At 41.3% G+C, this 24,879-nt stretch overlaps 1 protein-coding gene across 4 annotated transcripts in view; it reads right to left on the bottom strand.

Annotated features, from left to right (window-relative positions):
• Nucleotides 1-1,812: 1,812 nt before the first annotated feature.
• The window catches only part of arhgef4 (Rho guanine nucleotide exchange factor (GEF) 4), a 157,099-nt gene continuing 134,032 nt past the window's right edge, over nucleotides 1,813-24,879 (bottom strand). For all 4 annotated transcript variants that reach the window (XM_080418474.1, XM_080418476.1, XM_080418475.1 and 1 more), the window contains 9 exons: nucleotides 17,196-17,375; nucleotides 15,098-15,301; nucleotides 13,969-14,148; nucleotides 12,873-13,105; nucleotides 11,512-11,641; nucleotides 10,105-10,236; nucleotides 8,301-8,544; nucleotides 6,608-6,685; nucleotides 1,813-5,164 (listed from right to left, as the gene is read on the bottom strand). In XM_080418474.1, coding sequence (XP_080274600.1) covers nucleotides 5,007-5,164; nucleotides 6,608-6,685; nucleotides 8,301-8,544; nucleotides 10,105-10,236; nucleotides 11,512-11,641; nucleotides 12,873-13,105; nucleotides 13,969-14,148; nucleotides 15,098-15,301; nucleotides 17,196-17,375 — 1,539 coding nt within the window. In that variant the 3' untranslated portion in view covers nucleotides 1,813-5,006. The remainder of the gene's footprint in view (nucleotides 5,165-6,607; nucleotides 6,686-8,300; nucleotides 8,545-10,104; nucleotides 10,237-11,511; nucleotides 11,642-12,872; nucleotides 13,106-13,968; nucleotides 14,149-15,097; nucleotides 15,302-17,195; nucleotides 17,376-24,879) is intronic.

Genomic DNA, 24,879 nt, shown 5'->3' with positions numbered 1-24,879 from the left:
CTCACATCGTGACACAAACAGCATGAATTCCAATCGGTAGTACTAGTTGTACTGTCTTCCTGGGCCGAAGACGAGAGCATTTCTGTCGGTGTGTCCATTGCTATGGGTTAGGATGTCTACGGACCAAGAAGAACACAGAGCAAACACAGGGCTTAAATAGACAGGGATTAACAGGATACAGGTGAACTCAACAGACAATCAACACTGGGATAGGCTGGGGGACTAAGAGGACACAGGTGGAAACACTGACAATATCACAGGACTGGTAAGACAAGACCGGTAACAGTAACTAGGCTTCAAAACAGAGGCACTAATGACCAGAAAATATTACATTTCTGCAATTTATCGGCAGCCATATTGGAAAATATGCCGCCATTTTGGAACCTAATGTTATTTTTTATCTTACTTGGTAGGAATACCTCCAGAACACATTCTCTTATATAAAAATAAGCCCCAGCAAAGCGATATAGTCCAACACATTGGCCCAGTTGCAGCCATTTTGAAAACTGGTGGTGGCCATCTTGAAATCTTAGGAATTCTGCGTGGCCAGAGGTTGATTATCAATTAGGGTCATATGAAGGTCATATGTGCCAAATTTCGCGCTTGTATCACCAAGTGCACTATCGTGTATTGAAAACGGCATAATTCCGCCTAGCTAGTATGCAATGCAATTGAAATGAAGTCTGCATGAGGTGAGACTTGAACCGGCGACCCTGTGGTTGAGAGGCAGATGCTCTAGCAATCAAGCCATTATACCAACAGACCTGAATTGGTGAAAAAGGAGCTCACATGACACAGTTTCACACAAATTGCTCAGAAATCCTGGGTTTAAGTGTTTATCAAACTGCTCAAAATTGCGGACAATCTAAGGGCGGAGCTTACTGGTCAAAGGGATAGATGTGTTCTACATGAGCCAAGTTTCATGGCTGTCGGCCAAACGAGGCATGACGTAGGCCTGTTTAAAGTTTGCATGTTCAAGAAATTGCTATAGCGCCCCCGTTTGGCCAATTGGAGTAAGATTGGTTCCAGTGATATTTGGAACGACCCTCTACATTACTGCAAAGTTTCAAACAAATGTGTGTCTGCATGTATGTGTTAGGGGCAGACGAATAATTCTGTCGGCATAGGTCTAAAGTACATGTGTAAAAAGTTTCGTGCAGATTGCTCAAAAATCCCAGGAGTTTGATTTTAACTGCTTTTCATATAATTCAAAATGGTGGGAGATCTAAAGGTCAGAGGTCAAAAGTCAGACAACGAAAGTTGTCAGGCATGAGGAGACGCATGTGTGTATCGAAGTCATGTCTGTAGGTCAAACAGGGCATGAGTTCTACCTGTTCAAAGTTGGCATTTTTAAATTGAGTGCTATAGTGCCACCCTTTGGCCAATGGTTGTGAGTTTCGTGCCGTGGCTGTTTGGCATAGCCCTCTACCATATTGCAAATTTTCGTAAAAAGTGACCACACGGTTATGCCAGAACTGCGAAAACGGCGGAATAATAATAGTGAAAGCCAAGAGATGCAAAGAGGCTTTGAGCCTATAGGCCTCGAACCCTCAAAAATATATATAACAAAATGTGCAAGCACGCGCGCACGCGTACACACACACACACGGACGGACAGACAGGGTGCACAACGTAGTCTTGGCCACGCCTTCGGCCTGGCGGCTGGCAGAGACAATAACACACACCCTTTAAATGTACACTGATGGTCTTACTGTGGATGATTCCACTCTTCACATGTAGTTCTTTGCACTCTGCAGGACCACACCTTGGATCACAAAACCAGCAGTTTAGCACAAAAAAATACCTCTAGACTCACTTTAAATTATTTTATTTTCCCATAGTTTTTGAGTGCATATGTAAACAACCATACACAAATATAATATTCAAACACTGTCTTTTTTCTTTTAATTAAAACAAAAATTAGTAAAACTTTACACAAGTGTGCAACTCAACCCAAAGATATGGATGCCAAAACACACGTTTAACTTTCTCTCTGACAATACTCAATTTCAATTCAAAGGGCAAAATAGTTTGGTTACTGTATCTTCCTCAAGTAGGACATTATTGTTGTGGGGCACCAAAAGGAAAGGGGGGAATGAGTCAGATGGTTACACATGATGAACTCTGTTATTATCTAATTTAAACTCTGATGAAATTATGAAAACAAATTAGGCCTAGTGATGAAAATGCAAACACTGGAATAACAATCAGTTGCGGTCATGCTGCTGGGTAGATGCTGGGGTGTCATGTTTTTTTATATTTGGAACCGAAAATGTATGAACTTGTTAAGTTCATGAGAAATCAGGAAGTATTCAGCCCTGTACCCCAGACCACCTTCATCCAAAAATATATTTTTTTATGACCAGCTGTAAAATCAATATCTAATAGAGTCCCGAAGTCCTGATATCACATGTGTTTGGAGAATTTTCTTTTATAATCGTGCTGGATAAATTAGTACTTTTTCACCGGAAAAAAAAAACGGGCTCGGCTGGTATGGTCCTTATCAGTTTATTCTATCTCTCTCATGCAAACTCACACTTAGACTACAGTACCTACGTACACACATGTACGCACTCAATGTTGTTTGTTTGTCTCACCAGTAAAGGGGAGTGTGAGAAACAGCCTGTGATGATGTTAGGTTGTTATAATCCACAGTGTTGTACAGTACTATGAGGTGTCCAGGGCAATAAATCACTGTCGAATAGAGACGAAGTGTTGATATGCGATGAATTGAACATTTCTTGCCCGCGGCATCAAATCGGGAATCTAACTCACATCAAAGAGCGGGGACAGACACGCTGTCGAGGCCCCATGGGGCTTTGGCCTACAATACTCCTCACGTTCCCTCGAGTGCTGCTGTCTTGCTGGAAGTACAAAGACACATTTTTGTCACTACAAACAGCCTCTTTCTCACATTACCATCGTTAATATGCAGCGCCAGATGAAAGGTGTGTCAGGACTCGGAGACGTGCTGTTTCTCAGCTCTCTGGGGAGATGGTAGATTGTGGATACTTTGAGCGTCATTTATACTACCGTCGTATGGCGGTGTCGAGTGCCGGAAATAGCCGAGCTTCGGTGCACGACATCATTGAACGACGGAGCATAAATTCGGTAATAATTCCTATATACCACCTTTTCAATTTGAAAAGATGAGACCCAGTTTTACAAAGGAAACAATAATAATAATTCTAAGCACAAATGAAATCAGATTGTGGCACTTTTCAAGTACCACAGCGATAGCAATTTTACAGCCAAGATCCTCGATGCTTTACACATATCAAATTGATGAATTTCAGCTGAAGATCACAGCTGAAATAACAATAATAATACAGTATAGCTATAGTAGCATTTTACCCAAATGTAGCATTTCTAGAACAGAACTCTGAATGCACAGAGCAAGATGGCACCGCATACAGTAATGCGTCACAGTTGGCAAGCCCTCCTTCTACTGTTGTTTGCTGAATATTTGCAACACTTAATAAGCAGTAAAAGAAAATACTGACCACCCCAGCTGATGGCCACATTTTGTCAGCTTGGTCATTTTTTTTTTTTTTACCTTTATAAGCTAATAACAGTTAAACAAAATAGTTGAGGAGTAAATTTCACAGAATGCACTTGCGTAACTACTGTGTCACATCTGGCCTTTAAAAATCAGAGTATTTCAGACCAAATACATAGAGAATAAGACTTGCAACATGACAATTACAGGCAGGTAAGGTTTTGTATAATGTGTGTTCAGTGGTGTTCAGCCCAGTAGGACATTGAAATCTTTGTTCCGATGAAGAATCTGGTTAAATATAGCAGGGGTGCTTCAAAAAATAAATAAAAAAATTAAAAAAAGAATTCTTCAGAGCTATTTTCGACACATCCATGCATGTTCTCTTAACACTTCCATGGGTTACACACTTCAAATGGCACTTTAAAAAAAACAGAGTTGTCTTGCTTTCACAGAGAGGACAAGCAGAGAAGGGAGAGTCGAGGATCAGACTCGTGGAATGTGTGCTGCAGGGGTGTGTACTGTAGGTAGTGTGTTGGGGAGGAAAAAAAGACCTGCGATGAGTCAAATCTTCTTTGGGTTCCATTCGGCTTCCAATACTGCGCATGTCCTGCACATGACCTCATTATGTACAAAAAAGGAAATTATAATCCATGTGGAAAAGAAAACAAAACACGACATTGAAACCGCAAACTCAAAGGGTGAGATTATCGACACTATCTTGCGAAGAGAGACGTACAGGAGGAAGCTTCATCCCATCCTCTCCTTGATTTTGTTCCCTTTTTTTTTAATCACAAGTGGACACGGAATAAACAAATACTGTACGAAAAAGAGAAAAGGAAAAAAAAGGACAAAAACTCAACTCATCTGGCACTGTGAACAGTTGGCAAAACATAAATCGAAAGAACAGTGGAGAAAAAAAAGAACAACAACAAAAAAACAAGAACAACACATTTTTGTCGACAGGCAACGTCTTTTTCACGGAGGCAGCACAGTCGTCAGTCCTGTGGTCGCTCGCAGCAGTACAGTAGTAGATTAGTACCAATCGACGCTTGATTGAAGGTGTAGTAGTAGTAGTAGTAGTAGTAGTAGTTGTAGTAGTAGTAGGTATTCAATAGTCCGTTCTCCCCAAACGTTTTAATCCTGATTTATACTTGTTCGTACAACGGTGTCGTGCGAAAATAGGCTATCTTTTGCACGACACCATCGCATGATGGAGCATAAATTACGCATTACACGTCTCCAGGAGACCATTCTCAAGTGTGATTGTTAACCAACCTATAAAGTGCTTTCTCAAAGAAAAAAAAAATCCCCACTCCTTCTCCTCCTCCATCATCATCGTCATCTTCATCTTTACAATATATCAGTATATTAGGGTAAACGGCGCGGGCAGGAATGAAAAGAGGGAGACGTAAAAAACAACCAGTTCAGGCACGAGCAGATGGGTCTTCTACCCCTCCCCCTTCACCCCCTCCTCCTCTTGCGTTTTGTCGTTTTTTTTTCTGTCGTTCTACTTCTTGAACGGTGTCAGTCTGCCGATGTTGTGCCAAAAGGTGGAGGTCTTGCGCTTGGGCTCGGCCAGCATGAAGACCTGCTGTTGGGGCAGCGCGCTGGGCAGAGACGGGTGCTTCTGACGGAGCAGGAAGTCGTAGTAGGGCCTGGTCACCGCTGAGGACAAAATGTTAGGCAGAAATGGATTAAAAATGCAAACCAATGCTAATGCTTAAAGGGGAAATCCACCCATTTTCAATATTTAACTATGTCATTAATATAGCATAAAGGAGTTGTGTGGAAATAAGAAAAAATTAAAAAAAAAATTAACATTGCAAAAAAATGTAACATTGCAAAAAAATTAACATTGCAAATTACACCATGATGAGTCATCACAGTGTAATTTGCAATGTTAATTTTTTTGCAATGTTACATTTTTTTGCAATGTTAATTTTTTTTTTAATTTTTTCTTATTTCCACACAACTCCTTTATGCTATATTAATGACATAGTTAAATATTGAAAATGGGTGGATTTCCCCTTTAAGCCCCGAGAAAAAGAAATGAAAAGCGCTGGCTCATGCATTATAGAACAATATCTCTGCATTATTCATAGTTGAGTGGTCAAAGCCCAGGAATGGAAAGAGAGCCCAGAGTGTTCATTTACCTCGGAGAGTGTAGAAAGGCATGGACATTTTTACACTAGCGCCACGGACAGTCAATGACCTCAACAATGATGAATATACGTAGTCTAGCAATCTATCATGTGTACCATTACTCCACATCACTATTATATTTTATCACTTACCCAGCATTTATTTGCCATGGATGAGGGCGTTATACAAATATATTTGTATATATTTTTATTCTTAAGCTCAGTTTCTGCGGATGATTTGATAGAATTCAGGACTGAGGAGATGCTGGAGTTTATGTGGATGCAAAGGAACCAAAATACAGAGCAGAAAACAGCTAGTGATCTTTGATAGTTCACAGAATAGCTGCTACAATGAATGGCTGCTGCGCAAAGCAGCATCAATGTCTGCATCTATCCCGTCTACAACGAACTAGACCACTGTTTTGGGTCGGGAGTAAATATCCCTTTATTTGATGTTTCCTACATTTAGTTTTTCATAAGATTGAAAATCTTTTGAAAATGTCCAAAAAATTAATAATACAATCTAAATATTTCATAGATTAAAAACAAATTCAAACATTTTTCAAAATAATTTCATATAGCCTACAAATTAAAACATCAATTAAATTCTATAAATTAGAAGAAAAAAAGGGGGGGAAAAACAGCATTTTAAGAAGTAGTGAAAACTACATTACTAGTTTGGGTCCTGGGTCTCTTTTGGGTCTCTTTTGCGTCTCAAGCTAAAAGGTTTGGGAACCAGAGAACTAGACCGATGGGAGATGGATTGCTGAGATGGAGCACTACACATACTGTACCTTCAGCTCCAAGTACTTACAGCATCTTCTTAGCCATGCCCCAGAATAGAACCCAGAAACATGCGATTCAAAGGCGAGCACTCTACCCCACTGAGCTACTACTAAATGATCATGGTCAGTGCAATCCCATTATGTCACTTTCCAGGGCACTTGTGTGTTAAACTTGTGCATACCTTTGGGTTTTCCAGCAGGGTGTCTTTTGCATGCGTTCAGCATGGCCTGCTTCTTTTGGACTTCAGTGAGAGAGAAGCCTGAAATGACAATTTTAGAAATGAATCAGCGTGCAGCAAACTGAAAAACATGTTATTTCTAGTTGTTCTGCCTTCAAGCACATGAACCTAATAATGTCCCTATTCTGGGCATGTCATAATAGCCAAGCATTCTGCGAAAACAGCTGATCTACGTTCACATTGAGTCCCAACGGCTATTTTCAGAGAAGATGGAAAAAGGGAGGGGGGCCAAATACGAACACCTGGGGCATCCTTATAATAAATATACAGTAGGATAAAATATGTCATTAAGATCTCAATCTTGTACCCTTCATTGTGTATTGTACTGAAATCCTAAAAAGCATCACCAAAATAGTTATAAATATTCTAAATGTGACTCTCACTCTATTTATTTTTGCATATACTGTAGTTGTGGCTTGGAGCTAGGAACAGGAGGCGGGCTTTAAGTATGGGTATTGCACCTGTTTATCCATTGAATCAGTGTCAAGGGTCATACATGCCGTGGGCGTGCATCCACACAAAAAAATATATATATGCAAAGATAAAGCAATGCAAGTTTTATCCGGAACAAGGTCAAATTTTCACTGCGAAACCTGTATGAATGAAGCATCAGCGATATGAAATAGAAATACTCCAGCAATTTCCGTATTGTTTATTCGTCCCGCTTCCTGGTGTGTAAGGACTTTCACTCAGATCCATTTAACTGCAGCCAAGCACATGAACCTAATAATTCACCGACCCGTTAGCAGCTCAGAGTATTTAACTAATAATACAGATGTAGACAAAGGACTATCAAGGAGAAAGGCTCGCATTTCTCTCTTTTTTTCCTTTCTAACAGAATCCCTGTGGTTTTGGTAGCAGGTGGTAAATGAGATCGCCTGATGAACGGAAGATCACTGATCCTGTGCTTGCCAATCTGTCCATCAACATGTCCTTATCTGCATGTCCTTCAGCAAGAAACCGAACGCTGCACACTAGAGGTGGGCCATGTAACTTCAAAGTGTCAACATGACATAATGGATCGAACATCGATATTTGAGACTGCATGTCTCTATCCTGTCACGTGTTCCTCTACACTTCCTTTATGACGCAATTCATATTTTTGCAACCTAATTTACTAAGATGCCAATTCTGAACACAGGTTTAATAATGTAAATGAATAAATTGTATTTCAATAATACAAATTTGTTTATACATTTTTTATCTCCTCAGCACAATTTGTTGAAGTGTTTTTTTTTTATTACTATTACTATTACTATTATTATTTGTACTTCAATCCCGGAGTTGAACCCGGGTCTCTTATGCAAGAGCTGAGATTTTGACCACTGAGCTACTTTCAAGTAAAAATTCATGTCAAACCTAAATGTCTCAATAGAAGAGCAGGGAGACCAAATTGTATCAGTTATATTGTATCAACATACTCTGCCATACAAAAGGGACAAAATAACATTGTATTCACTAAAATAATTTACATGATAGAGCTTAAATAATTTTGATATAATATATAAATATAACAAAATTACATTTGATACACTTTTAACACAAAATCCTCAACTTCTCCTAAATCCTAAAGCTGAAACAATTGAAAATGTGATTTGAACCACGGCCGGTGCGGCCATTCGTGACATGATCTGACCTGTCTCGTGGTCGTGCTGGACCTGCCTCCTCTCGTCAGAGAAGGCCCTCAGCCAGCGCTGCTTCTGCTCGGGTTTCTTGGCGCACAGCAGGTGCACCTCGTCGCCGGCCGGCGAGCGCAGCTTCAGGGCGTTTTTCACGCTGACATTGAAGTCTCTCTCCTTGCCGTCCTCCACGTCGACCACCTCCATCTGGCTCATGTCCACGCGGCCCTTGTAGTACAGCATGTCCCGCCTCAGAAGGTCCTGCGATGGCAGATGGGAGACCCATGGATTAACCCATTAAGACCTGAGGCCGATTCTACAAATGCCGATTCTAAATCAGTAGTTCTCACACCTTTTTTTTACAACAATAGCAGATCTACAAGCTTGCATCACGGCACGAAGTGAAAACACAAGTGAAAAAACAATTGTCTTGTCTTTTAAGAGTTCATTATCTTATTTGAGTTTCCAATCAGTATGACCTTAAATCTGTGTTTATCAACATGAGATGAGATCATTATTATTGCAACCTTGTGCTGCCCAGGTGCCTGGTACAGAAAGATAAGGTCAGAACACAGGGCTCCTTTCTCTATAATGATGTACCAAGCTCTCTCTCTCTCTCCCTTGAGGGGAGTGACTTACTGACTGTATGTAAACTGTTGCACTTCCTGTGTTCTTCAGAATTATCTGAATAAACCAATTTATTGAACTACGTATTCTCTTCTCATATTAGGTTCCGCGTCACGGTAACTTTAACTGAGTATTTAAGACTCAAGATTTTCTTAGCTATCAGATCCCCATTAGATTCCGCTGCCACGGTCACTAGTCTTCCTAGGCCTCCCTCACAGTTAAAAATTGTTTTATGGCTGCCTTATGCCTTACGTGAGGCATAAGGCCGTTTCAATTCATTCCCTATGGAAGTCACGTGTTTTGATAAAGCTGACTTGCCTTAGGAGATGGGGGGGGGGGGGGGTAAAGCCAGAGAGCAGCGAGGCAAGTCAGCTTTATCAAAACACGTCGTGAAATTAATTGAAATGGCCTTATGCTTCACGTAAGGCATAAGGCAGCCATAAAATAATTGTTTTAACTGTGTGAGGGAGGCCCTGGGGTCATATATTATTATATGACCCCAGTATAATAATATTCATAAAAACAACAACTAAACCTAAGTTACACTATAAAAATGGCAATGATAATTAGATAACAATATAGGAACATGTTTTTTCATGTACAAAAACAATTGTGTGGTCACCCTCATTAATATTTTGTTTAAGATATATTTTTAATAAGTATTTGAAGACATGATGTTATTACAGTGTTGCTTCTACCAGTGTTACAAAAGTAACACAGTTGCAGTAAATGACTTTTAAAGGTAACAAAGTAATACAACACATTACTAATACCTACCTTCATATTGTACAAGAAGAATGCAGCATCGATATAATATACTGTAATAAATGTGAGATGCTGTGCTTAGATTACCTGCTATGGAACATATCCCTCTTCCATTTCAAAATGCCTAGTCATACTGCCTCAGTTATTTTTTGTGGAAGTAACATAAACGCAGTGTAAGTGCCACATTATTACACAGACAGCAATAGTGTAAAGTAAGTTTAGTACTTCAACTCTCGTCTGCATATTTTGTTCTGTGTCAATGCATATTAATTGTTGATGTTTGTATCAATGCTTTGAATTGCTTTGTTTTTAACCATGTTCAGCACTTTGGTCAGCTTTGGGCTGATGTAAATGTGCTTTACAAATAAAGTTTGATTTGATTTGAACTTGGCCAACACTGGCAGCTGAATATAAAGCATTTTGACTCACCTTTTTGCAGTAGACCATCTGATGGTCAAAGAGGAAGAACATTCGCTGCTGACTCTTGCCTTGAGGCTGGGAGAGCTTGGTCAACTCCCCAGAGAAGATCAGGTCAGAGCTCTTACTCAGCACGTCTTCACCCTGTGTGCGCACGCACACGCGCACACGCACACACACACACACACACACACACACACACACACACACACACACACACACACACACACACACACGGTTGTCTTAACAGGTACATGCCTCACCTTTACCTTACCAACAGATACATGCTTAACCCCCTTAACATCATCCTGGTACCCAAGTCTGATGACCTCACATAAATGGACAACTATGCTGTAATAAGCCTCGCTCCCTCACCATGAAAACCTACAACAAAATGATCCTCAATCGGATCTGCTCTGTACTAGACCCTCGACTGAAGCTCACTGGACATTGTGGACCATATGTTGGCATAGGGAGTCTGGGAAAGATTGAAAGGAAGATGGCTCAAGCTACCATTAGCTGGCCTCGACATATTAGTAGCAGTATAGTAGCCTAACCCTAACCTGGTGGAAACTGTGGACACAAACTTTGTCCTCAATTAGACATCCGTCCCGGATCAACTGGGGTGTTGCCACCAAAACGTGGAATCCACCATCCATTAAAAGATGTGAATCACTGATTTCTTTCAAAACGGGCCTGAAAAATCATCAAAAATCAGGAGACCACAAGGGGAGGTAATTGCAAATGCCGATTGAAAGGAGGTGTCATTCACTGCCGCCGTTTTTCTTTTTTCTCCTTTGTACATAAAGTGTTTTGTATTTGTTGATGTCATGTATTTTTGTGTAATTTCTTTTATGCTATGTTGATGAATTGAATACATAGGACCTAGGGGTGTGCCGATACACTAATTTCACGATACGATACACGATATTGGGCTCACGATATCGATACGATACGATATATGGCACTTTTTTATTATGAAAATATATAGGGGGGGGGGAAAGCTTATGAAAATATATGGGGGGGGGGGGGGGGGGCAAATGCAAACAAATACTTCTGTTTTTGCATTATTATCATTGCAAAAAAAAAAAAAAAAAAACAATACAAAAAAAATCCCCCTTTTTAGTTTTTTTTTAAAACGCCAAAACAATACATATCGTCACGAAAACGTATCGCGATATATCGCGGGACGATATATCGGCACACCCCTAGGACCACAACACTCCCCAGGACTTTTTTGTGTTATCCTTTTAGACCTAATGCCTGACTGTACCTGATGTTTACATTTCTGACAAATAAAGTATTCAATCAATCAATCAAAAGTGTCCAACACCCAATCTACCCAATCTACCATGCACAGCACAATCTTCCTGTGTGAGCTGAGGCCACATCTTCCGACGCGAAGCACCGGCTGCTTACCTCCCAGTCCTCTATGGCGCTCTGCCACTGGGCGATCTTGTCAATGTTCTCCAGGCGCCGTTTCCTTTCGTTGATGAGCCTGGCGACGTTCTTCATGGCATTTAATGCAGCCTCCACATCCTTGTAATCCCTAGAGAACACAGAGGAGAGACGACTATGTATTGTCTGAGCATTATGAATACGTTTGGTGCAGAGGTTGGTTCAAATAAAATACTTTTTGATAGCTAATTTGTGATTGAAGGTAAGGATGTTTCATCATGTAACTGCCAATTGTAACAGACAGTACTGTATACAGTCATTTACAAGACCTATAATCCTTTGAAAAACCAAGCACTTCATGCATATACACATTACAGTAAATGTGTTGTAGGGCTAACATTTTCTCCACACCGAAACTGGTATTGATCCCAGGCTAGATGAACTGCATCATGGGAATTGTAGGAATACAGAGAACGGCCAACCTGTGACCTTTGGGGCATAGTCTATAAAGTTCCATATAGTTCGACCATATCAAAACAAAAAGGCAAAGCAGTCATTGTGTAGGGGTTTCCTAAACAATTAACAGAATAGAGCACCGAAGTCCTGACGTCACTGCCAGTAGAGGGCGCTTTTCCGCAGGTTCGTGGCTTTACTTTTTGTGTTGATATCCTCATTGGGGAATCTTAGATCGCTTCATATAAGAACTGTGTTCCAAAAATAAACACACCACCCTGGCGATTTTACTCATATGGATATGAAGAATCGACTGAAGGTGTAAATGTACACATTTACCCAAAAAGTAACACAATATAAACACTAGAAACGAGTCAAACAACCCAAAGACTACATTTCCCATGAACGCGGCTGCTGTAGGGACAGTGATATCAGACCCGGAAGTAGTAGTTCTTAAGACTTTTAAGGCAGAATTAATTCTATTTTCGCCAGAAACAGGCTGTATCAAATATGAATGAATATCATAAACGATGCAGAGCCACCCCCCTGACAAAAACTCCAGGGTGGTGTGCTTATGTTTGGAACATCTAAGATTCCCAAATGGGGATTTCAACACAAATGATGTTTTAGTAATATTGTTCCTTCCGCCAACCAGGTGAAGAAATAAGATTGAGGCTTTAACCTTTGCTTTGATGAAACCATTAGGGTTTCATGGAAGATGCTTCTGAACATAATTTGCTAGTTTGACCTCTTTAAATGCTCTAATCTTGAAATAATACCCAAAAGTAGCCTATCTACAAGCTCTCAATGCGTCGCAGATGCATTGAGAGCTAATAGATATAGTCTACTTTCGCTGCGCAACATGCTTCCATAGAAGACATGACTGACTTCTATGGAATCCACTGAGAACTTGAATCCACGAGACTCACCTGTGCTGCGGGTTGGTGTATTTGAGCAACTCGGCGAGCTGCAGCGGGTACTTGCAGATCTTCTGGACGGGGGTGAGCAGGAAGCCGTCCAGCGAGATGTCGATCATCTTCTGGAGCAGCCGGCACGCCTCGAAGAAGAACACGTACTTGTTGACCTTCATGAGCTTGGAGAGCTGGACGCAGGCGTTGGGGTGGTTGTTGCAGTACTCCGAGTAGATCTGGAAATCTGTTTGCTGGATGGAGGTGGGGGGGAAGGGGGGGGCAGACAGTCAGTGACAAAGGGTTTTAACCATTTAAGCCCAATGTTATACTTTGTTGTATGATGGGCCATATATAGGGCTATACTGGTGGTGTGGGATGTTTGGTTTATTGACAACGACTCTCTGTATACTTTAACATTTTCTTTGACATTAATGCCAACCATTTTTCGAAGCATATTGTGGTTTGATTGGTCTTTGGGGAAGCCAATATTTTCCATTCATTACAGTGTTGAAAATCCGCTTGCAGGGACATACTTGAGATACAGTGGGTAATCCAGCACACAAAACGATACTGAGCTGTTATTGCATGTCAAAGTTATATTATCATTTGTGTGGATTGATTTGAAAAGTCAAGCTGAAAACAGTCCCTGGAGATTTTTTTTGGTAAACAGAACTCATCTATACATGACTTATTAGCCACGCAGTTTTGTTAAGCGAACATTGACTCAATTATTCACGTAAGTTCGGTAGCATTTTAATGACTTTGGACAAAATGTAAAGAAAACCAATTTGTTTTAGGCAGTTAATAAGAATAGTTAGCAAAATGGTCAATATCAGCTTTCATGAGAATTACTATTGAGCGCTACTGTCTCAAAGGGGAACTTTGTCTGTATTTTATGCTAATTCTACCATTTAATTGAGACGAGACCATGTGAAAAGCAGACAACACAACAAAATACATAATGTTACACAGGCTGGAGGAGATTTTCCAGTCATAAGAAAACGAGCTATTGGCCCACATGATGAACTGCGACGAGTTAGAACAACAGTTTAGAATTATTCCAATATAAAAATCTGCAATATTCCTCTTTAAGAACTTTTCAAAGTATGCTCACATGTTCCAGGAAGCAGCAGCCGATCTCACTGAGGTGCGGCTGCTCCTTGTTGAACCTCTTCTCGAGACCTTTGAGGAACTTCCTTTGGAAGCGGTAGATGTCCTCGATGTTTCCAAAAATTGTGCGTAGCTGCTCCTCGTTGAACATGTCCGTCCTCTTGCGACACTGCTTGATGTAACCCTGCGTTAGGGTAAAGACCAAAGAAACGCACCTCGTTACGCATACAGCAGACCAGTGGTTTTAAAAACCTCTCGTGTCCAAGGCACACCATAGGGTAAGTCAGAATATCAAGGCACGCCTGTACAGAATTTATGTCTGTGCAAAATAGCCTCTATTATAGCACGTGTTGTCACTCTTATAACTCTATAAATGTTTATTCTTATTTACTATGTCCAAATTGACCCATTAAGACCGGGAACGCAGCACGAGTGTCATTTATAAAGTTCTATGGCTATTCAAAAATAGCAGATATACAAGCTCATAGCGCAGCACCGAGTGCCGCTCTATGAGCTTGTAGATCTGCTATTTTTTGAAAAATCTTGACATTTTGAGCAAACCATTGAAAATATATATTTTTAAAGCGAACATTTGTAACTCAAATCTTTGCCTCTGGAGGTCCCTGGAACAAAATATTTTACAAATGTTCGATTTAAAAAATATATTTAAAAAAAAATAGCAGATCTACAAGCTCATAGCGCGGCACTCGGTGCCGCACTATGAGCTTTCATCACATCACATCACATCATGAGCCGTGATGTGACTTAATTTTTTGGGGCTTTTTCTGAGATTTTGAAAGGCATGTACAATATAGGGAGATGGGATACACGGAGAGAGAGTAGGGGAGTGACATTTTTCATTAGCAAATGCTCCAGCCGGCCGGGAATCGAACAAGGGACTCGCTGTGAGGCATTAGAGCCCATGTGGTATGCACCCTCACCCTGACCGTGTGGGAAACACTGCAGTAGACTCTTTACTATACCTCTGGTGATTTACTTTTTTTTGCTGTTGATCTTTTTTTTGTGTTTGCGGAAACAAAAAACACCCACTTGCAACATTCTCCTTTCTCAAACGGACTCTAAACGGACTGCTTGTATCGGTGATGAACTAGTAAAACAGCAGTTAAACTGACCTCACAGATGTCTTTGAGGTGCTTGATGTAGTCTCGCTCGGTGCTCATGATCTCGTTGATGACGTTGGTTCTCATCTGCTCCTTGCAGGGCAGGCCGGGGCCCAGGAGGAGCCCCAGGCGGCCCTCTCGGTCCTCCGCCCCGGCCTGCGTCTCCTCCAGCTGGGCCAAGTACTCCTCCATGGGCTCGTCCTGGTTCACGCGGAGCTGAGGTGACGGGTCAGAGGCCACTGTTAGTATACACGGCACCTCCTCTAGACCAGTGGTTCTCAACCTTTTCAGGCCCCGGCCCCCCGGAAATAATCACATTTGAACTGGGGACCCCCCACCCTGACAAGCACTTGGAATTGTAGGAGTTGAGGCATCACATTTAGTTTGACTCTGTGCCACAGATAAATATCGTGAAAATAGCCTTTTCACAATTTTTGCCTCTTCCTTATATTATTTGAAAATGTTTTTTTTTCTTTTTGGGGGGGGGGTGGGTGTTAAAAAGGTCTTAACTCTTTAGAGTATTTTCATAAAGTACTCCCCCAGTGCCAGAAATTTGCGTTTTTTTTATTTTTTTAATTTTGTAATTTTTCATTCAAATGAATTATCTGATTGGGTTTTTAAACCCATAATACAGTTCTACCAGTAGAGAGCAACAAATCGACACATTGATGACCTCGCTGGCTCACTCGCCCCCTCCCAAACAGGCTCACGTCACATCCGATCATAACCGGATGTTGACATTTTTGACAATCGTTGATCGGGCTAAATTACGATGTGATACACAACTACGATGACTGATCGTCACCCAGACCAAAGAGAGTAGACGTGGACCTCTCCGTTCGTTTTTTATACCGTGTGAAAAACCATGACTTTCCCTATTCTGGCCGAAAATGACCGCGGGAAAAAAATGAGAAACGGAATCTGCGTCATGAAACCGGAACCCATTGAGTCTGAAGGAGTCAGGAAGTGAAAGTGATCATGAAAAATAAACAGAATAGCGCGACCACAGTCAAAAGTAAAAACTCGGGATTTCTCGTGCTGGCAGGGAGGGTACTCGGGAAAAACTCGGGATATCTCGGGGCGTGGCACTGAGAGAGTTAAAAGTCCTTAAATTGTCACTTTACTGTCATCTGGGGACCCCCCCCCACCATTTTCATGTAGGGTCCCGACGCGTAGGTTGAGAACCACTGCTAAACATCTAGAGCTGGCTTTCTACAGCAGCTCTGATTTGATGATGAAACATTCTAATGTTCACATTTTGTATACTTCCCCTAACATTTATCATACAAAGCCTTTGTTTTGTACAAGCCTTTGTCATGCAGTAATGGACATGAATTGTAAATGTTTTGGCAAACCCAAACCCCGCCCAGCCATTCACAAACAAAGGAACTAGAACACACACGCAGGCCAATGATGACTTATTAAAGACTGATAGAGCCCTAATTTTTGCAGGTGATGGGAAACATGTCTTTGAAACGGGCCAATCTTTCACACTACCCACTCTCTGCCAGTATTACAGCAGCTGCCGTCATTAATCATCACTGGCAATTAAAGTGCAAGGTGGCCCAAGAATTTCTGTCTATCTCAGCTCCCCAAAGAGGCAAAGAGGGAGGGAGAGAGGAAGAGAGAGAGAGAGAGAGAGAGAGAGAGAGAGAGAGAGAGAGAGAGAGAGAGAGAGAGAGAGGGGGGGGGAGAGAAGTGTAAAAGTAACTAAGTACATTTACTCAAGTACTGTACGAGGTAAGGGTACCTTTAATTTACTGGAGTATTTCGAATCTTCAATACTTGGACTTCTACTCCATTACATCTCAGAGGCAAATATTGTACTTTTTACTCCACTACAATTATTTGAAAACTTTTGTTACTTTGTTGATTTTGATTATTATTACAACACATATATTAACCACTTCAGCCCTTCAGCTATTAGAAAATATCAAATCTACAAGCTCTGCGATTTGTATACATTATAGACATATGATAACTTGTGAAATGGGACATTCTGCACAATGAGTACTTTGACTTTTGGTATATTTTGAATACGGGACTTATTGATACTTCTACTCAAGTCAAACATGTTCTTCCATCACTGGGAGAAGTGTTTACCACTCACCCGCACAAAGCTGGCCGGGAACCAGCCCTCGCTGTCCAGGATGCGGCCCCACCACCACTCCTTGTTGCTGGCGTCCACTACTTCGATGACGTCCCCCGCCTTGAAGCCCAGCTCCTGGTCGTCCATGGTGACGTGGTCCCATAGGGCCTCGGCGTACACCACACTGCCATCGCTGATCAGCTAAAGAGAGAGAAACGCAAACACCAAGGTTAAACTTCAGTCGGGGCAATGGATGACCAAGTTACGCTGTTCAGACTAGTGCACGGGAGAGGAAAATGAAAAATAAATACATAAATTAAATATGCATAGTATACTTTTGTTGTACGGTGGAAACCTTGTATGTCCAAAACCTTTTTTTAGTTATACTATTTAAAAAAAACATTTTAAAATAGTGAAAATAGCAACCCTTCGTGACTTGTGAGCTTGTAAATCAGCTTTTTTTCCCATTCTAAAAAGCCATTTCACAATAGGGGGTCCACAACCGGAGGCTGCGGATGTTGGCATGTAGAGGTTTGGGAAGCACTGTTCAAGTTTTGTTGGTATGAAACATTTACTGCACTGTGCTTTAGTAATAGCCCAGTGCTGACTCTTTGCAACGGCAGCACTTTGGGGAATTTGGTAATTGTAAAAAGGATAAAACTGTGACTGTATAGCACAGCACACTGAGCGGGTGGCAGGTGTAAAAGATGCAGCGTATACAGTGGGTATGCAGGGTATAAGAGATGACATTGAAAAGGAAAGTGAAGCTAATTCATCACAAAATGACATTTACAATAACATGGCGTTGAACAGGGCAAGGTTATTTACCAATTTTTTGTTGGTGTTTTTTATTTTTATTTCCCTTTTTACTTCATTTTTGAAATGTTGACTGTTTTCAATTTCAGTTTAGTTGTAATTATTATTATAATTTTTTCACAGTTAACCACTTTCAAGGTGGCGCCATAGGTGAGCATTTTTGACAACCGGGCTTAAGTGGTTAAAACTGGCACGGCTGCAACATAGGATAGATTTCATAGAGGAGATAGATTTCATATCCACCAAAAACACTAGTAGGCTGATGTATGATTTTAGTTTGTTTTGTTTGTTCATTTTCTAAACATAAAACACAGTTTAATTTATTTCTCGTTTATTTGTAAAGCCTTGTTTTATTTTTTATTTCCATGAACTACAACATTGTCATTTTGTTAGTTTTAGCTACCGTAACTATAGTGACCTTGGAACAAGGCGTTGTGCACTACACACTCCGTCTTGATGCAGACTCTAGTCTAGTCTGTAGCAGCAAATGGACCGAAGCCCTGCTTCCATTTGATACCACAGAGCAAAAATAAGATCACTGAGCCATTACACCACTAAGTTAATCAGCGTCGCCTCTGTCGAAAGGCATCGACCGCTTTTCGACCGGGGCGAGTCTGAGTGCAGCCTGACAGAGATCAATGGAGCCGATGCCATGGTGAGGTGAGCAAGGCCGAAATGGAGGGGGAGCCAGGTCTATGAAAACAAGCCCAAAAGAAGCGACTTAGGCCCCATGAGCACTTTAAACCTATATACTGTACACATCAGCTATTTGAAGATATCAGAAGAGGAGGGAAACCTTGTGAAAGGAGCACTTCAGCCATTGTCAACCTTGTCTTCGTATAACCCATTCAAGACTCAAGACCTGAGTCTAATTCTACAAATGCCTTCTAAATCAGTAGTTCTTAAACTTGATATATAGGCTACCCGAGACATCAGCGGTAGTCAGGTTTGGTCATTTTACAACAAGGTATACATTTTATATTTATTTTTTTAAAGCTGAAAAGCTTATATTTTAGCATGCTAACTTTCAAGGAAGAGAAAGACTGTATAGTTTCTATTAGCTTGGAATCCACATCGATTATGTGATTAGTAGGCAGGTTTCTGAACTGTCCATAGCCCACCAATGAGACGCAGAGTGAGTCAATTGTACCTCCTATAATGAGCATTAGTGAGGACCAATTAAATGAAGATAATGTTGAAAATGGGAACACCTTTAAGTGAGTGAGTGAGAGAGAGAGAGAGAGAGAGAGAGAGAGAGAGAGAGAGGAAAACTTTTTTTTTAAATGGCTGCTAATTGTTCCACATGTATCCCAAGCTAACCTCACCTACGTTTATATATAACTATTTCTGAGAACAAATGCCCAATTCTTATGGTTTTGTAAGCACATTTTCTCTAAGTTGCAATGCACCACAGCTCTGTTTGCACCTTTATTTATTCCCTTTTAAATGTACATTATAAATGTATGTTTTCTCATGCCAATAAAGCCCCTTTGAATTAAATTGAGAGAGAGAGAGAGAGAGAGAGAGAGAGAGAGAGAGAGAGAGAGAGAAAGGGAGGGTGTTATCGATGAAGACACACCATTGCAGTGGTCATATTTCATAGCATGTCGTATACACAAGAGCAGCTATCGTACTGCATCACCATGGCCTGATGGTGCTCCACGGAGGTCTATCTATTACTGCTGCTCCGCCTCATTCCTGCAGAGCCGACACAAAACCCTGTACTGCTGGACCGCCTCAGCGCAACGGCAGTGTTGCCAGATTTTGCGAGAGAAATAAGGCCTATGAAAACAAGCCCCAAAGAAGCAACTAGGCTACATAGGCAAGCCTACATCATATATGCATCGGATATGTGAAAATAGCCGATCTCACAACGTGTTGTGTTGCGACGCGTTGTGAGCTTGTAGATCTGCTATTTTAAAAAATTTAAAATAAATCATTTTGAAACATTTTAACAACACAAATCCGGGGACAAATGCATATTCATTTGGGGAGTCCATGATTTGAAAATGTTTGAGAACCACTGGTTTAAACAACATTAGGAAACAAGCCCAAATAAGCAACAACACTTTAGAAACAAGCCCACAAAACCACAATCCGCAAACAACCAATATTTACAAGCAACTTAACAGAAAAACAAGCCCAAAATCGCTTGTAATAAGCAGACATGGCAACGCTGCACAACTGCCCTGCTCCTCTGCAATGTTCTTATCTCTTTTGGCACATAAGGGACCAACGCTGTAATGTCTTTCCATACTTCAGCATTTCTATACAGTAGCCACGTGGTCTGCCTTTGCGTCGATGAAAGAGAATTTATTATGTGTTTTTCTTTATTATTTCTGCAATATTCTGTGACTGGCTGCGGTCTATCCATCACAGGTGGCTTGTTGCTAGGCAACACTCACATCGTGTTGCCTCTCCTCTCGACCTTTTTACGGGCTGCTAGCCGGGGCTAGCCGTCTATAAGAGAGTCAGTCTGTGTGTGTGTATGTGTACTATACGTGTGAGGACCAGTATTCGAGAAATCTGAATTAAAGCAATCGACATTGTGAGGACCATTTCCTGCTCCTCACAAGGGAAAATTGCTTGTTTTAAGGTTACATATGATTGGGGAAAGTACGGCCATTTCACAAAAGGAGCGACGTGAATAAAAGATGCAAAAATGCGTCACGATTATTTCACATATTTTTTTGGTATTTTGGTCATGCATTCATATAGGTTGATGGTTTCATTGGTGGTGAAAAATTCGAACTTGTTTCGAAAAATATTTACGCCACATCATCATCGCCTTGTTATAATCGCACTCATGAACTCATAACACAAACAGCAGTTCAAATGAAGGTAGAGGTTAGGTTTAGGGTTAGGATTAGGCACGTAGAGGTTAGGTTTAGGGGTTGGAGTTTTTAAATCATAAAAAATGATTTTATAAATAGTCGTGCTGCGATGTCATACACCGGAAAAATAGCCCGATCTACAAGCTCACACTTGTGAGTGTGTGTGTGTGTGTGTGTGTGTGTGTGTGTGTGTGTGTGTGTGTGTGTGTGTGTGTGTGTGTGTGTGTGTGTGTGTGTGTGCGTGTGCGTGTGCATGTGCGTGTGTCCATCCAGCCTAGTCTTGCAAACTGCTGGACCGATCACTGCCAGGTTTCTTGTTTTATCTCAGATTGTTGTGACGTACTGTACAAAGCTGTCACACACGACGCCACAACATTCCTCTTGCCAAATACAACAGTGCTGGAGTGCTTTGTGTGGGCTGAAGGTGTCCCGTTTGAAGACAGGGCGTCTCTCTTCATTCATTTGAGGTTTTCAAAGTTTTTCAGGCCAAAGACCCCTTAGCTGAGAAAGAGATGAAGCAGGGACCCCCCACTAATGTATAAATTAGTGTGGCAGATTAAACTTTTTTACTTAGTTAACATGACCGTTGGCTCTGTACTTGCTTTGCTCCTTTTTCCCTGTACACCAAACCACTTTGCCGAAAATAGGCGATTTGCAAGCTCTCAACACCTTGCAGGGCAAGGCGTTGTGAGCTTGTAGATTGGCTATATTCCCATCCCTCTCCCATTTTCTTGGGGGGGGGGGAGATTGAATTAAATTAATTTATGTATATTAATATATATATATATCGTCCTTTTTAGTAGGGCTAGGCGAAATGGCATTTATTTTTTCATATTGATCGATATTGTCATATTTATTATAATACAATTTATATAATTTATATATATTTATAAGGCTAATGTTCCCCTCCGAATAGGGATGCTAGGGTTTGAGTGGTTAATGTAAAAAAAAAGGAAAAAAAGAAATTCTATCACACAAAGATTTGGCGGCCAGCCTGTAGTAACTCTGAGGACCCCCTAGGGGGTCACGGACACCCTGTTGAAGACCTCAGCAATAAACACATGAGATGTGATGAGACGCCGTGGCTAAACTGTCTCGCTAACCAGGACACACGTGAAATTGGAAAAACACTCTACTTGAGTAGAACACACATACGTTTTGTATTACTATACACGCGAGGACATCAAGATTTTAGGATGCCATTGAAAATAGCTGAAAATAGCCGTGCAAACAATTTATAAATAAATAGGGAAAACTCGATTCCCCGATCTCTAAACCTGACCTGTAAATGCCTAATCCTGTAGCCTAACCAACCTGAATCTTTTCCTAAATGTAAGCGTATAATCTTTTTTTTAAACCATAAAACCATTTATCTTGTGAGGACCAGGGAACCTTTGGCCCTCACAAGTATAGTAACACAAACACACACACACACACACACACACACACACACACACACACACACACACACACACACACACACACACACACACACACACACACACACACACACACACACACACACACACACACACACACACACACACACACACACACACACACACACACACAGGCAGCAGCAGCTGGACCCCTTCCCCTCTCCCCTAGGCGGGGGTGACGTGAGCAGCTGAGCAGTAAATAAACGTGTCTGTTCTGGAGGAAGGAGGCTCTTGGATCAGAAATGGGCTTAGCCAGTCTGGAGCATGCCCCAGGGTCCGCTTCACAACACCCCAGCTGACATATGGCACCAGGGGCCCTAGGATCCCACTGTAAAATGCATGTGTGCATAATGCACGCACACATAATGCATGCATAATGCACGCATAAGGCACGCATGCACGCATAATGCACGAACGCACGCACAACCTATTAATCATGATTTTTTTTGCAAATTTTAAAGCAACCATTTGTAACTCAAATCTTTGCTTATGGGGGTCCCTGGAACTCAATATTTTGAGATGGGGGGGGTCCGCAGCCAAATACATATAATTTGGGGGGTCCTTGAAATGAAAAAGTTTGAGCAGCACTGATATGGTTAATGCACGCACGCACACTATATATAAGCTACATGAAAATGAAAACAAAATGAACCACACTTTAACCCTGGTGTCCCTATTTTGGCCACATCATTATGAATGAAGATTTCTTATTTTAATGACATTTCTGGAAATTCCCAGAATATTCCAGAAATAGCAGGCTCTATTCTACAAGCTAACAACACGTCGTATCGGCTATTGCCGCTCGAAAGTGTTTAATAATCAGGAAGGATTCCAAAGGAAAAACATTGAATGATGCCAGATTATGACAGAACTGTGTAAAAAAGATGGTATGAATTATGGATCAATGTATTCCTCAGCCACGGAGATCGTTCACATCCAGCCTCGCTGTTTACTTATGAATGAGCTTATTCAAAACAGACCTTGGATTCCTGGAATGGGGTCTCTTCGACTTAGTAATGCAATCAGATCATTAGAACCATCTCCTAGATCACTGGTTCTCAATGACCATGACCCCCCAAAATAATCATATTTGAACAGGGGACCCCCCACCCTGATAAGCACTTGTAATGTAGGAGTCATTCAATTTCGTTTGACTCGGTTCCACAGATAAATATTGTGAAAATAGCAGATCTACAAGCTCACAACGCCTCTCAACGCGAGGCGTTGTGAGCTTGTAGATCGGCTATTTTCCCAAGTTTTGCCTCTTTCTTATATTATTTGACAATTTGGCCAATGTTTGACCAAGGTCCTTGAAATTAAAAAGGTTGAGAATCACTGTCCTGCGTACGTCACTCCTGGGTGATAATTCCTATTCTAAAAGCCAGTCGCTTTCTCAACAAACAAAAAAAACAAACAAACAGAAGAATAGTACAGTGGATCATCCTCCCATGGATATATATTGATGTAACATTTGGAGTGTCTAGCTTTTTGACAGTCTGTGGAGCATAATCCCAGTATAAGGATTTCATTTTTCTGTTTAATATGTGTTACGTGTGTGAGGATTGTGTTCTTTTGCCCAGCACCTGGTATTTCAGGTGTTATTTTTTTGTAAACGTTTTTGTTATCTCAAACAATATGACATGATTTTCTTTTTGTTTACTTTCTAAATTAGCATATTTCACATGCCGGCCGCTGAGTAATGACATGAGAGCAAAATGGCTGCCGCACGAATAACAATGTGGCACTATTCACCAACCATTAACACATTTTAGAGTTTTTACTTGTAGTAACATTCCTGTAACACTATCAATCAATGCAGGTCTAATTCACTCCAGGCCTCACTTACAGTACACATGTAAACAAAGCTTTGACTGTCTCAGAAATCTATGTAAAATGACTATAGTGTCAAAGTCCTATCAAAGGCAATCAAATTCAGTGTGGTGATATAATAATGTGTCAATACAACCAAATTTCCATGGAAACTAAGCCGTCTGTGGGGGAACATTGCATGCTTCAACATATTAATTAAAGGCAGACTATGCAACTTGTGTTGACAAACAGGGTAGGTGTGTAGGTGTTAAACACACCTCCCCCAACCCAAAAACAGACATATATTAGCACATTCATTGTTTTGTAGTCTGTATCTCTATGTACCACACACACACACACACGCACGCACACGCACACGCACACGCACACACACACACACACACACACACACGCACACACACACACACACACACACACACACACACACACACACACACACACACACACGCACATTTATAGAAGGCTAAAACTTGCACAGACAAACACAGGCAGACAGCTCTGACTGGACCTGTGGTGGAGACTAGAGCCCTGTGCGTTACCTGTGTCCCACCGCAGTCACCAGAGACGCCCATTAGCCTTCTTTTTGCTTCTCTCTGTCTCTGTCTCTGTCTCCTCGTCCTCCTCTCTAGACGACGAGACACGTGCGAGAGTGTGCAGCGCCTCCTCTCGTGACGCCTGGGTATTCGAGTGTCTGTTCGTGGGTGTTTACGTCTGTCTGACTGTCCTGTCCTGTCCTCTGTGTATGTGTATGTGTGTGTGTGTGTGTGCACGCGCGCGTTGCTCTAC

Source organism: Gymnoscopelus braueri, assembly GCF_963280865.1.
Source record: "Gymnoscopelus braueri genome assembly, chromosome: 21".
In the NCBI taxonomy this organism is placed as follows: Eukaryota; Metazoa; Chordata; class Actinopteri; order Myctophiformes; family Myctophidae; genus Gymnoscopelus; species Gymnoscopelus braueri.
This window is presented reverse-complemented; position numbering and strand designations above follow the sequence as displayed.